At 55.5% G+C, this 13,623-nt stretch overlaps 7 protein-coding genes across 7 annotated transcripts; 5 read left to right on the forward strand and 2 right to left on the reverse strand.

The window, feature by feature from the left end:
* Positions 1–722: 722 nt before the first annotated feature.
* On the forward strand, positions 723–1,292 carry KRP23_7953 (uncharacterized protein; the record flags this gene model as incomplete). Its single annotated transcript, XM_067893332.1, has 1 exon — positions 723–1,292. The coding sequence occupies one exon, from the start codon at positions 723–725 to the stop codon at positions 1,290–1,292; it is 570 nt and encodes a 189-aa protein (XP_067745125.1).
* Positions 1,293–1,557: 265 nt separating this feature from the next.
* KRP23_7954 (uncharacterized protein) lies at positions 1,558–2,151 on the forward strand (the record flags this gene model as incomplete). Its single annotated transcript, XM_067893333.1, has 1 exon — positions 1,558–2,151. One exon carries the CDS (start codon positions 1,558–1,560, stop codon positions 2,149–2,151), a length of 594 nt encoding a protein of 197 aa, XP_067745126.1.
* Positions 2,152–2,699: 548 nt separating this feature from the next.
* Positions 2,700–3,404, reverse strand: KRP23_7955 (uncharacterized protein; the record flags this gene model as incomplete). Its single annotated transcript, XM_067893335.1, has 1 exon — positions 2,700–3,404. The coding sequence occupies one exon, from the start codon at positions 3,402–3,404 to the stop codon at positions 2,700–2,702; it is 705 nt and encodes a 234-aa protein (XP_067745127.1).
* Positions 3,405–4,861: 1,457 nt separating this feature from the next.
* On the forward strand, positions 4,862–5,524 carry KRP23_7956 (uncharacterized protein; the record flags this gene model as incomplete). Its single annotated transcript, XM_067893336.1, has 1 exon — positions 4,862–5,524. One exon carries the CDS (start codon positions 4,862–4,864, stop codon positions 5,522–5,524), a length of 663 nt encoding a protein of 220 aa, XP_067745128.1.
* Positions 5,525–5,670: 146 nt separating this feature from the next.
* KRP23_7957 (CDAN1-interacting nuclease 1) lies at positions 5,671–6,746 on the forward strand (the record flags this gene model as incomplete). The annotated part of the gene is made up of 3 exons (XM_067893337.1): positions 5,671–6,060; positions 6,134–6,430; positions 6,495–6,746. 3 exons carry the CDS (start codon positions 5,671–5,673, stop codon positions 6,744–6,746), a joined length of 939 nt encoding a protein of 312 aa, XP_067745129.1.
* A 107-nt stretch (positions 6,747–6,853) lies between these two features.
* KRP23_7958 (uncharacterized protein) lies at positions 6,854–7,558 on the reverse strand (the record flags this gene model as incomplete). Its single annotated transcript, XM_067893338.1, has 1 exon — positions 6,854–7,558. One exon carries the CDS (start codon positions 7,556–7,558, stop codon positions 6,854–6,856), a length of 705 nt encoding a protein of 234 aa, XP_067745130.1.
* A 3,172-nt stretch (positions 7,559–10,730) lies between these two features.
* On the forward strand, positions 10,731–12,740 carry KRP23_7959 (uncharacterized protein; the record flags this gene model as incomplete). The annotated part of the gene is made up of 1 exon (XM_067893339.1): positions 10,731–12,740. One exon carries the CDS (start codon positions 10,731–10,733, stop codon positions 12,738–12,740), a length of 2,010 nt encoding a protein of 669 aa, XP_067745131.1.
* Positions 12,741–13,623: the final 883 nt, after the last annotated feature.

Consider the following 13,623-nt stretch of genomic DNA (forward strand, 5'->3'; position numbering starts at 1 on the left):
TCGGCCGTGACTCGGGTGCTCGCGTCGTGTCGGTTGGCTGCCAAAGCACCGGACAAACACGGCGGCGTATAGACATGGAGACCATGGCCCCGCTCTGTCGCAAAGCCTCGGATGAAGCCCAAGCACAGCTTGAAGCAGAGGCGGCAACGCCGTTGGCGCCAGACTGATCACTACCGCTGCCAGATGGTATGTGACTCGACCGTGTGCTGGCAGCACAACGCTGCATGGTGCTCGGACACTTTAATGTGAATCCAGCCAACGGAGACTTTATCAAAGTCTCAAATGAGAGGCAGAGTTTATCAAAGTCTCCGTTGAGAGGCAGACTTGTTGTAGACGAGTCGAGCCCATCACAGCCTTTTTGTCGTTTTTTCAGGAACCGCTTTCGTTGTTGTACTCCATTTAATTTGACAATAGTATGTTGTATTACAGTCGACATACGAGCAAATTGAGAGTTTAATTATATCGAAGATAAGAAATATAGGTATGAAACAGGTAATATGTATACCATTGCACTGGAACGCACTTTTTTCAGTATATTAGTCGCTAATCTAATCCGCTGGATTAGATGCATTGCCGCCGACATCATCAAAACATTGCGATTGATGAGCCGTTTTTGGGATTTTAGCGCCACAAACTCGAACCTCAAGAGCTTAACATACTTAGGCTCATTTTCTGTTGTGAAGCTCACCACACAGTCCAAAGCAACGACTTATCGAGGAAGCATGCTGCCATCGTTGTCTGACAAACTCGGTTCAAGGCTTCAGCCTCTGACACCGGTCGTGGTGGCCCCCTCGCTCCTTCCAGCTCGAAGAAACGTGCTACAAGAGCTCAAGAAAGTGGAAGCGATTCAAGTGAGCTGCGCAGGCAAGAAGGACTGGCTCGTCATCGAAGTGTTCGCTAACTCAGCGACCGCAATGACAGACGGCGAGGAGCTGATGGTGCAAGATGACACTCGGAGACCGACCATCCGAATCGAACGGGCGCTATCGGAGTTCACCCACCTCCGCGACAGAGTGTACAACTTTGCGCACACATCGCATCACTGTAATCCTTGCGAATTTTGCTTGGGGATCCTGGACTTGGTTGTGTTCGGCGCGAACCCGGACGGCTTTCTAATCGGTTTACTCGGCGGAAAGCGAATGACCCGGACACTCACGCAGTTCGCGGAAGCGCTGCTGGAGATGACCTTGCAGCACACCTGTGCAGATACTCGAGGCTGTTGCGCAGCGCAGAAATCAGTCCCTCAAATTGTGCACGCCTTCTTCTTCACGCCAGCGCAGGTCGACGCGTAATAACATCGCCAAATTGATATTTGAATTTGGCGATGTACAGTATAATAGTCGTTTTTGTATACACTTGCACATGGCAGATTCATTCCGACTCTTTTGTGGACGTCGTTCGCCATGATTGGAGTGCACTTGAAGCCCTTCGTGCCTCGAGGCCAACCGCGGGCGGGAGACGGCCAGACTTTCGACCGCTCTCACTTTCGAATGCGCCAAGCACTCGCCACATCCTTCATTCCTTCGCGGTGACAGTCTCCGTTGTGAATCAACCACGATGCTGCCGAATCTGTCCAACACGTGCAAGCTGCAGCTGCTGATCCCCGTTTCGATTGAGCCTGCTTGGATGTCCGCACGCCGACAAGCGCTACTGCAGCTCAAAACCATTGTGGACGTCCGTGTCTCCAGCCGTACCGACAAGAGCAGCAAAGCTCTCTACACGGTTGAGGTCTTCCGGAACTCTGTGGACAATAACGACAGCCCCACGAGCGTGGACCCGGTCGCTAATGGCGGTAGACCGCTAAAGGTGGCGGTGCGAAGCGAGAAGACCCTGACCGAATTCGGCTTGCTGCGGGGAGACATCTACGACACGGCGTGGTCGGCCCACAACAACGCGCACTGTGCGTTCTGTGCCGAGCTGGTGGAGCTCTACGTGCTCGGCAGCGCCAACCCGGAGGCGCTGACACTGCGCTTGCTGGGCGAGGAACGCGCTCTGCGCAAGCTCACCAAGCTTTTGAACGATTTGCTGACACTCACAGTCCGCAACTCGTCAGCAGACGGCCGTGGAGTGTGCTCGGGACAAGCGCATATCCCCCAGTTGCTTTTCAACTTCCTCTTCGACCGCGTGCCAGAGGAAGCTCCAGCCGCATAGACTCCATATACTGCGTGCTGATAGAAAAAAGTGGGCACCATGTCAATAAATTTAAGTGCGTGCTCCAAGCACCGAACGGCATCCGTTGCCTATATTGCATTTGCGCAACGACCATCATGGAAACGCTACACAACGCTCCAGCAGGAGCACACGCCTCCATACGGGAACGCCATCCATCGCCGACAATATGCCTTGTCTTAAGCCACAAGAAATCGCCACTGGTGAAGTCGCTGTGGACCGTCGTTCTGTAATGGGGACCTCGCGAGCGCACCAAACTTAGTAACGCCACCTCCTTTCTACCCCGTTGCACCGGGGTTTGCTATAAGACGTTCACGTCGACCACTTCGTGCTAATACATGTAGCTTTGGCAAATGGTATAGATGGTCAATCTGAGCCACTCGGTAGCGGCACTACCATCGTGAAGCTGCATTTCGAGTCAATCCTCCAGTAATTTCAATAAAACTAACGATCAAGAACACCCGCAACGTAGAGTAAATCCATCATCCAGCAGCAGTCCTCGTCTCTCTCTTTCCTTGCCAATCCGGCATTTAAATGATCCCCGTCGAGTCGGAGTATCTGCGTTTGAGGAACTTCTGCAGCAGCCCCGCGACCTGTTCTCGAACTCGGCAGTCCTTGTCCTCATCCGAGCTACTCCCGCTGGTCGCGCGCTCGCCTGCACTGGCCGTGAGCGCCAGCAGATCGTTCAGAAACGCCGTGAGCAGCGCGAATCGCTGCTCGCTGCTCCCGAACATGCGCTTGACCGTCCAGTTCTGATGCTTGAGCATCACTCGCAGCAGGTCCTGGCAGGCGGCACACGACTTGGCGTGCGCTTCGCTGGCTCGCACGAGCCCCGCAACACTGTCACGCAGCTCGCGGAACTCGGAGAAGCGGTGCTCCACCGAGTAGTTCGGCTCGCGCTCGGCCATCATGATTGCGCTCATGGCCTCGGGCGAGAGCTTGGAGGCAGGCGACACCTTGTACACGCACTCGGAGAGGCGGCGGCGCGCCTCGGAACGCTGCAAGTACACGGCCACCACGTACAAGCGGTGGCCATTGCGTCGGAGCTTCTTGGCCACTCGTACGCACTCGATCCGTTGCAGTGGCGCGATGGAGCCGCTGGGACCGCGGATATTCAGAGTGGAGGCGGACGGGGAGGACGTGGCGGTGAGCGCCACGCTGGCGGCTTGGGACGGCGTCAAGACGCGCGGGGAGGTTGACGTGCACGCCGAGGTTGAGGTTGAGGCCGGCGGCATGATCAATGGCGGGCGAAGCGCTTTATGGAATATGCGACGATTGACGAGAGAACGGCATGAGCACTTCGCATCAATCAAGTGACCGTTGATAGCTCCATTTGCTGCTCCATACAAAATGGGAAGCACCGAAGTTTCCTCGGCGCTCGAGCGCGAAACTGTTTTCACACATGCAATAGACTTCGCGGCGGTGAAGGCCACGAACGCGCGTCAATGGATTACAGACCTGGATTTCAGCGGGTCCTCCCGCATGTCATGGCTGCCTCGACGGAAGACAAGACCCATTTGCGCTGTCCGACTCGGACTCCGAGCTTGCTCGCTGCTGCTCTGGGTCATCGCATCCGCAGCAGACTTGTCCAGATGAACCGGCGACTGTGTGGTGCTGCATCGAGCTCCGCCATCTGCAGTGCGCCTTGCCCCGGCATCGGGTGCTGTCGACGACGACCGACGAAAAGTGGTCTGGGCGCTGCCGCAGCCTGCGAGCCAAGAGATACACGTGTGGCGCTCTGCCAGCGGCAACCACCAGCTGCGATGATGGCACTTGCCGGTTTACGCCTCGAGAGCAATCCGATCCCGGCTTGCGCGCACTCCCACGGATTGCGCCCGCCCAACCTTTGGCTCCAACTTTTGGCGCCAAGCGCTTCAACGTGCCTTATGCCGCCGGTAATCACAAATCTAGCCCGCAAAATCCAACGTCGTGTTGGCAAGCACCAAAATGGCTGCCTTCCGGACGGCGCCGAAAGCGATGGCACGACTAGAACTCATGCGTCCAGGCAACAGCGTCGACAAAGTAGTCGCCGCCCGACCACAACGCCTCGACCGGCACCGCGGACGGCGCTGCAAATGGCTGCACTTGCCGTTTTCGCGGCGGTAGATCTGGCCCCAGCCGCTGATTTCTCCGCGGCAAAGCTACATGTTGGCAACACGATGTTGCAGCAGCCGAGCGGTGGGTGGCAGCGCAGCTCTGGGAGGCGATACACGCTGTGTCACACGAAGCTGCTCCGAGAGTGTTGGTGCGACGACCATGACCGCAAACACTGATGGCGCCACGTGCCGCGATCAGAGCGGCGGCAAGAACAAAGTGCGGGTGGCCAAGACAGCAAAGCGCGCAGGATGAAAGGCGGCACAGCTCGAAGCAAGGCCAGCCAAAAGAGACTTGCCCTTGGCTAAGTTGCTTTGTTGATTATGACGGCTCGGTCTTTCGCCCTAACCCTGTGGAAACGGCCGCTGATTTTCAGCGAATCGCCTGGTGTCAAGGGACGAAAAATCTCTTCCATTGGTCGAAAAGCCACGTAGGTCCGACGTCAGAAACCAGAGACACGCGCTGGTTGAAGCAGGCCGTCATCTCTTGGCCCGTTTCAGATTACGCGCGTGCGGATCATCCAAGACTCACAAACCTCATTCCGCAATTCGCCGTCTGGCAGTCACTTCCTAGTCCACTCGTTACCCGCACTTCCGACATGCCGCAGCCTGTTGCCACCGCCGCCTCGGAGGAGCACGCGCCGCTGCAGCTGAACTTGATCCCGCGCCTGGCGCGCAAGGCGTCGACGCGCGAGATGCCCGCGGCCATCAAGGCGCCGCCGCTCACACCCGTGCGTGTGGAGCCGCTGCGCTGGTCGGCGGCGTCCTTCTCGCTGTCGTTCCTGTCCAACATCGACCGTCTCGAGATCAACGAGACGGTGACGCGCAACGGCGTGACGTACTACGTGGTGGAGGTCTCCCAGTTCCACTACAACTCGCGCCTACCCACGAATGTCAACAACCCGCGCATGGCCGTCACGCGCCTCTCGGACACCAGCGAGCCGCGCGAGCCCGACTTCCGCGTGGAGAGGCGCTACTCGGACTTCGCCAAGCTGCGCCACCAGGTCAAGCTCTGGACCTGTCCCAACGCGCAGTTCACGTGCCAGTACTGCTACGAGTACGGCCGCTACATGCGCTTCAAGCTGCGCCAGCCGCGGCTGCTCACGTCGCTCACGACCAACGTGGAGAAGCGTAAGGACATCCTGCAGGACTTCATGATCGACTTCATCGACCTCGCGCAGAACCCCTCCAAGAACACGGTGCACCGCTGTGAGGCCCACCAGCACGTTCCAGCGCTGCTCGAGTCGTTCCTCCGGGATTGAGCGCTTGCAATGCTTACCCCAATAGTCGTCTCTTCTAGAAGCCATAATTTATCCATGTCAAAGTACTTTCATCCAATCACTGCGCTGGTTCAGAATCATTTTCTATTTGCAATAACTTATTGCCGAGCTCACAATAAATATTGGCCATGGACGAGGAAGAGTTCGCGCGGATCTGCTCGCTGGACGCGTTCCCTGTGGCGTCGCCGCTCTCGGTGTCGGAAGAGACCTTCTCCGTGATCAAGCACCAGCTGCAGCACCGCAAGTTCCGCGCCGAGTTGCGTCAGCACCGCCAGGAGAAGACGCTTCGCAAGTATGTGGCCTGCATGGGCTCAGGAGAGACCATGTGTCGCATCGCCAGGTCTGCCGACTTTTCGCCGTGCATGCTGGCGCGCCTGCTGCTGGAGGCCAAGTACGGATGGAGCAAAACCACGATCTCCAACTTCTTCAAGGAGGCCATGAAGGACGAGAACCAAGAGGACGCTGCTCCGAACCGCAGAGGACTCTCGGAGCACGAGTTCGCACGCGTCATGCGAGAGGTAGCAACGTAGTAATGCACTGCAGTGTAGTGTACGTGGAGTCTGGAGCTGAGTGGGTGGGTTGTGCTGGCAGATCCGAGAATGCGTGACGGAGGACGCGTACTGCTCGCCGCTGGCAGATCGCATTCGCCACAACATGGGCCTCGAGTACGAGTACCTGCTGCTGGAGACGCTGCGCAACCGGCAACTGGTGTTTGAGAGCGAGGATATGCTACGCGAGAAAGGGCTGTCCAAGACGCCCGATGTGAGGCTGCTGCTGCCGATCGGCGTGAAGGACCCCACGAACGGACAGCTGCATGTGGTCAACTGGATCGATAGTAAGGCCATGTTCGGCGATCGACACACGCACGAAACGGAGAACGCCAGTCAGGTGCGTGTGGGTTGTTTCGTGGGGTTGATTGGTGTTTGGCTCACTCTGTGTATTGGTGTTGTAGCTACAAGGCTATGTGAACCGTTACGGTCCTGGCATGGTGATTTATTGGTTTGGACATGTTGCGCAGCTTAGCTCTGACCGCGACATCTTCATCACGGATTCGTTCCCTGAAGAGATTTCGCTTCCTGGGGCGTTTGACCCGCTTGCGTCCGTCACGAAGCTGAAAGAGGGTGCAGAAGTGAAACTGCAACCTGCAAAGATGCACACGGACTTCGACGACGATTATAACCCCATTACAACTTGCGAGCTGTGAAGAAACCATTGTTGTTGTGGTAAATAATACTTGTAATTTAATGAAAGTGTTCGTGTGCGGGCTACTTGCACACTAGCAGCATCTAAGGTGCTTTGAGGTGCAGGGTTCTAGCAGTCTCTTGCATTGTTAAGCAGGAACGCCTCCAACATGGCCGGCACGAGCTTTTGCGCCTCGCACCTGCGCTTGCCGACCTTTGCCACTCGACGCTGGCCCATGGCCACAAAGTCGTTGGTGAAGGTGGCGAGGATCTGCTTGCGCTTCTCCGTGCCGGACGTGAGCTTGACGATCCCACGCGGCTGGCTGTACTTGTAGCGAATGTAGACGAGCAAGTCCATGCAGTACTGACAGGTGCACTGCGGCATGTTGCTCACCGCCCTGAGCACGTTCTCCCGCAGCTCCTCGAACTCGGCGAAGCACCGCTCCACCTTGAACGTCGGGTGGGCAGCACGATGACGCGGAGAGGCCGACGGGTCGCTCTTGGGCAGTCGCGACGCAGGCAGGCTCAGGTACACTTCGAGCGCGTACTGCACGTCCTTGTCGTTGTCGACGCGGATATCGTTGATCTCGACGCGGTCCACGCTGTTGAGGAAGCCCACGGAGACGCTCGTGTTCCAGCGGCGGTGCGCCTCCAGGTCCAGTTGCAGGGTCTGCTGAAGTCCTTGCGGTCTCGGCACAGTGGGGAGCTCCATGTCCTCGCCGCTCTTGGCCGCCACCACGATGGCGCAGTCGTGCGGCATGAGCTTCTGCAGCTTCTGCAGCTGGTGCGGGCGCTCGTGGTCCGCCACGCACGTGGAAGTCGTCGTTGCAGTCATAGTGCGCTCTTCGGTGCAAATTGGGGAGTGAGGGATGGAGCTGAGCGCGTCCTCCTTCTCGGCGACATGCGCATTGCGCGTATGCGACCATTGCCCGCCATCCACATTTTGGTGAGCATGCCAGGAAATGGACGCGCGGGCTTTATGCAAAGCTGAAGGCTGACGGCTGTCTCATATTGATGACGTGCAGTCGCTTACGCGCCGGTGATTGGCTGCGGAAGAGGCACGCTCGGTTTATGCGCGACCCCCAAGCAGACTTGACATCCTACGTCAGCGCTCGACTGTCTCTTTATTGCTTTCGGCCGAGGAATCTTGAGCGGCTTTCGCAGGCATCATTGAGGTGTGGACGCGCGCGCAGGCGCATGCGCTGCTGCGGTTTGATTGGTGGTCCGCAGCGCTGGTGGCCCAGGCTACATGTAGTCCGCGATGCATGGCTGACTGGCTGCGCTGTGGTGAGGCGGCTGTGGTTGTCCACCGACTTCAGATGCACCATGCTATACTGGCGAAATGGCTCAGCCAGACCGCCGGTATTTGCCGCTGCGCGCACTGACAGTCTCCCCTTTCACCGAATAAGATCAGTTGCTGGGTCAGCAAGCTCGAACCGCTGGGCTGGGTCGCCGAGACGTTGGCTTGTAAGACCGGATGTGTGCTGCCTCTGCCAAGGCAGATGCTGGCCGTGATGGCCGTTCAGATCACCACGATGAATGCTGCCAAGTTGGCATCTTATCGGCGCTGACCGTATGGACAGTGGCGCACGCAATTCGCTATCGTCGCGTGGTCCCACAACAATAAATCCTAACTCAGCTGGCGCACATACGTTTACTAAATGAGTCGCAAACGCAGCGAATCCATGCCGTTTCAGCACGCTTGGACTCGCCGCGGCTCTTGACTTCGATTTCGGCTTCATCTCGGCAAGATAAGTCTAGCCCGCGTGGATACAAGCACTGGTTCCCGCGCTTTTGCAGCTCTGTCGGCGGTGTATCCGTAGACACCCCGTACGACTGATGGCGCCAATATCTCTGTAAAAGCCTGCCGTTTTCTTGTCGACTCGGGGGTGCTGCCAGCTCGGTGAAGCGTGCTTCCTATTGCCGCTACAAACCAAGTCATGAAGCCTCAAGCCTTTCAATGACGATGGGGTGTCCTGCTAAAGGCTGTGCCATCATTGGGATCGCCCCAGATGATGTATCCTGGGCGTTCTCGTTGAAATTGCCAGCTCCTAACAACCGAGTTCCGGGTGGAAGGGAGACTTTGAACCTTGCATCTCCACCGACGGACACAAATTTCCACCGTCCGACAATACCAGCTGAGGCTCAAGAAAGTGCTCATGGTATTCGGCTTGATTAGACTGGCTTCGACAACAACATTTGAAGTGACCGACCTAGCCACCTTCTTCTTGACGATGGCACTCATTGCTTCTTCAAAACCAAAATGACCGCGCCGAGCTAATCACCCCAAAAAATCTGGCTCGAGCACTAACAACGACGACGGGATCGAAGGAGGCTGGGCCTTCGTTCATTCAGACACTTTTTGTTGTGGGACAGCGGCAATTAAGAAACCCAACGACGGGGGAATTGCTGGGTTGCGCGTCTAATCCTTCGTCGCTTCGGGATATCTCAACTCACCTCCATGTGGCTGGTGTTGTCTGCAGTCATGGGGAACCTGCGGGGTTTTCCAATTACTGCAAGGATTCGAAGCTAAAATGCCGGCAGCTTGAGGCGGTATTTTTCATGATGGCGCGGAATTTGCTGCAGCTTCACATTATGCTGTTCTTGTACGTGCATCGCCTCTAACGCTGCATTTTTGATCGCTTCGAATTTAGGTGCCATAGGAGCCCAAGGCTCGACAAAGTGAGGAGGGAGACAAGCCATTGAAAGTCATGAGTAATATTCAGGAGAAATACGAGCAAATACAAACAAGCTCAGATTCGGAAGAACCTAGATTTACTCGGTGAATATCGCCAAGAAATCCTAAGGGTGCCGTCGCTGGATCAGCATCAATATCCGGTTATTTCCCCACAAAGAATGGCACGTCGCTGTCAGGCTGCTGCTGATTCTTAACGAATTCCTCATTACGCCGTTTGTGCATTGCGTCGTGTACGGCTTGAGCGTAATCTATGAAGACTTTGGATCGGTACCGACAGTCTTGGTCTTGCAACACCATCTTTTCTAAGCATACTTGTACTAAGAACGACTTTGTCAGCAACATTCCAATTGACTCGGGCATTCATTTTAGCGATGTGGGAAACATCCCAAGTCGTATAATACGACTGCGATCCGAGTTTGGAACCGCGTTGCTGCACTGCATATCTGCCGCAACAGTAGCAAAGCTCAATTCCCATGACGCCGGACTGATCGATGAGGAACACCTTCGATCGGTGCTCGCAAAATATGGGTTCCGCCACAATCTGATTCTACCGCGTCGTAAAGATGTTGTTTCAGCTCGAGGACGACGACAGTCGCATGTCTGATGGGCGTGGTTCAAAACGAAAGCCTAGCCGAGAACACCTCTGTCAGTAAGCAGCCGCACCCGCTGCTACAGAACTCTGCTGAGATTACTTTGTGCGTGTTCGCTTGACAGGGCGACAAAGCTCCGTCAGGAGTAGTACAATGTACAACACGCTTCAATTCAAGGTATACATGTAGTTGACTTCATGTCGAAGGCTGCCCTTGCCTCACTGTGTTCGCGACAGTAATCCTCGCTGGATAACGCTGACGCAAGATTACCCGAAGATAGGTGTACGTGCCAACTCGAGCAAGTCTTCCTTCCCGGCTAAGATTCGGTGAGGCAAAGCCTACCACAACATCATTTCGGAGGGAGAGTCCAATCCTGCCTCGCGGAGAGTCCACAAATCAAGGCTAACCTACAGCGGCTATCCATCGCAATGACATGAAACTGCTGTCCGGCTCAGGGGCTCAACGTCCGCCGTCAGTCTCGAGTGAAGAAGTGCTGCACCAGCGCTATACGTTGCCAACCCGATCGCAAAGCGTTACGGTGTTGAGGTTGCCCGGCTCATAAGCTACGAAGGACAGCACCAAGAGGTCTGGCCGGGAGGGCAAAGCACATGATAGTGCCCTACCAATCTGTAAAGCCTGGCTGCCTCAGGTTCGATACCATATTGCGCTCCAGACGTCGCTGGTGAGTGGAGCGCTCTGCCCACTTCACAAAATCCACCATGGCAGGCGGATCGCTCTTCCAGGTTGGTAAAACGGTCGAGTTCTGGCGAGTGCTCGTCCACCTCGGCATCCTGGCCTTCTGCCTCGTGCTCTTCGAGAAAGCACTGCACCGACTGGAACACAAGTTCCCCCCCTCGCAAAAGTATCAGCACATGCTCAAGAAAGTGTACCGAGAGCTCATGGTGCTGGGTTTGATCAGTCTCGGCCTCAAGATTCTCAAGGAAAACCCCGACATCGACAGCTACAGCAAAACCATCATCGCGTTCCAAGTGGCCGACCTCGTCATTTTCTTTCTGGCACTCGCCCTCATTTTGCAGTCGACGGCAGTGTTCCTGCTGCTCCGCAACCAGAACGACCGGGCGGACCGGGCCGAACTCATCAGCACTCAAGACTTGGCCGATTTGGTCAACGATACAAAAGACTCTAAGGGGGTTGGACCTCTGTCCGTCCATACTGTTTTGTGCTGTGGAGTAGCGGTCAACAAGGAGGCTACGGACAAGAGAATCGTCGAACTGCGGCTGCTACGACGTTTATTCCTCCGTCGTTTTGGGCTGCCGCAGCTCTTTCCGTACTCCAAGTACCTCAGTCGCGCTCAAGCTAACCAGATTTCGCACATGATTGAGGTTGAGCCATCTATGTGGGTCGTGCTATTAATCGTTGCCTGGGCGATCTGCGGATTGCTGTATCTGCTTGAGGCATTGGACGCCGACATGCCGGAGCGTGAGGAACTCGTTGAGGCCTTCATGATTGTCGCGTGGATTCTGCTGCTGCTTCACCTCATGGTCTTCCTTTATTTGCGCTCCTGCGTTCATTATCTCCTCCGAACAGCAGCTTTCAGTGAGGACAAAACCATCCTCGTCGCAAACTTGAGCGCGATCGCGCTAGAGGAAGCCAAGGCTTGGCAGAGTGAGGACGCTGAAAAGGCACTGGAAATCATGAGCAGCATTCAGGAGAAGCACGAGGAACTCGAGTACCAACAAGTTCGAAGCCGGAAGAAGAAATCTTCAGCGCTCCAGTTCATTGGAGAGTTTTTCAGTGACGGAGAGGAAAGGGGACCGGAGACTATCGGCGGCGTAGTGGATGGATCTCCAAACATCGACATTCGCTTCTTCTCCCTCAAGTTGTGGCACGTCGCCGTCATGCTGTTGCTGATCCTCAATGGATTTCTGATCACGCTGTTCGTGCAGTGCGTCGTGTACGATTTGGACGAGATCTACGAAGGTTTTGGAGCGCTCCCGGCGATATTGGTCCCTCTTCCGTTGGTGGTGAATGCGCTGTATTTCCAACGCCACATCTTCTACAGCTTTGTTGTTGTGAGCAACACGCTTTGCATCGATTCACACACACTCAGTGACGTGGTAGAGAACTTCAGCGAGGTGGTGCGATTGCGATCCGAGTTTGCCACCAAACTACTCCAGCATCTCACGCAGCAGGAGCTTGACCTCTCGTATCTTCAGAATGAGCTGAAGGCGCGAGACACGGCCGGCACCGGCTTCATCGAGGTCGACGATCTCCGAGACGTGCTGTCAAAGTTTGGGTTCCGCCTCACGCGGTTCCGGTTCAACAGCGTCGTCAAGATGCTGTTTGAGCTTGAAGGCACCACGGTCGCGTACAGCCAGGTGTTCCATTTGGTGCTCATGGCTCAGAACGAACGTTTCTTTGAGCGAACATCGGCCGCTCACCAGGCAGCGCACCCGTTGCTGCGTCCAAGTGTGCTGGCCTACGATAGTGACGGACAGCCCAGCGTACTATCTCAGTCGAACTACAATCTGCACGCCTCGACGCGGCAGCTTCCATTGCTCGCCCAGCCCAGCATAGGAACAGAACCCTGCCCAGACGATTTCCTGGGTGCTCCAATGAGCAGCTTTCTATTGGCGCCTCTTTCGCACCGCGGTGGGAATCCAAGCGCGCAGGAATCAGCCAGTATCAGTTCTCAAGCATTTCACGACATGTTCAATCTGCAGAGACTCTCGGATTCCCGCATACGCTCGAACACCAGCTACCTCTAGCTTTGCGCGACACCAAACTCAATATTGTAAGTGTAACTTCGTAATATGAACCTTTCCTAGTAAACCAGCAACACTGTTCTGAAGCTTTTGGAAGTTAGAATTTGGATAGCGATGCATGTAGTTGTCGTACGGTGCGTGTGCCCTAACCAGCAAATAATCGCCTCGAAATCGCTCCCTTGCCGGCATCGATGCACTGTCGATAACGATGATTTGAAGTACATGTAGAGGTGTTCGAACGATCCTCCTCGTCATCCTGCGCTAGGACTATGATACTTTGAAGTAGAGGCGTCTCGATCACCCGCGCGCGACCCCTTTGAGGATTCGTAGCTCCTGCTTTTTTTTTTCGGGGGTGGTGCTGTCGTTGAAGTCGTTTGCGTGATTATGCAAACTGAGCATAGCCACCTGGAGAGGCTACACAGGTTGAAGACCATTCTTGGTGTCCAGCCTGGTGGACGTATTGACGAGCGAATTTTCGCGCTCAACATGCTTTCGCTGCACCTGATGACCGGGTCTGTAGACTAGTGTCTCTTCCAGCGTCCAGGGCTTTATGCACTCGGCTTGGATCGGTGAAGTATCCACGTCACCAACCCGCTGGGCTCCGGACGTCTCTACCCGAGCCATAATCTTGCCGAGCTCCTGTATGCGCTTGCGTGGTGACATCATTCGTGCTTTTCATTACTGTACAATACCAATAATTGGGCCCATAATACGCTTCATCGATTGATTCGGTGGCAAAGCTGGATCGTATCGTGATGTGTCCTGGCCTGCCTTTAGCGTCGGCCACAAACTAAAGCTTAAGAGCTTGAGACTCGTCGCGGCTATCCTGCGCGATGCAATGAAAGATGCGATGGCTGTAAAACCTGAAAGTTTTAGGGATCATGGT

This window comes from Phytophthora ramorum, assembly GCF_020800215.1.
Source record: "Phytophthora ramorum isolate Pr-102 chromosome Unknown Phyram_PR-102_s0006, whole genome shotgun sequence".
NCBI lineage: Eukaryota > Oomycota > Peronosporomycetes > Peronosporales > Peronosporaceae > Phytophthora > Phytophthora ramorum.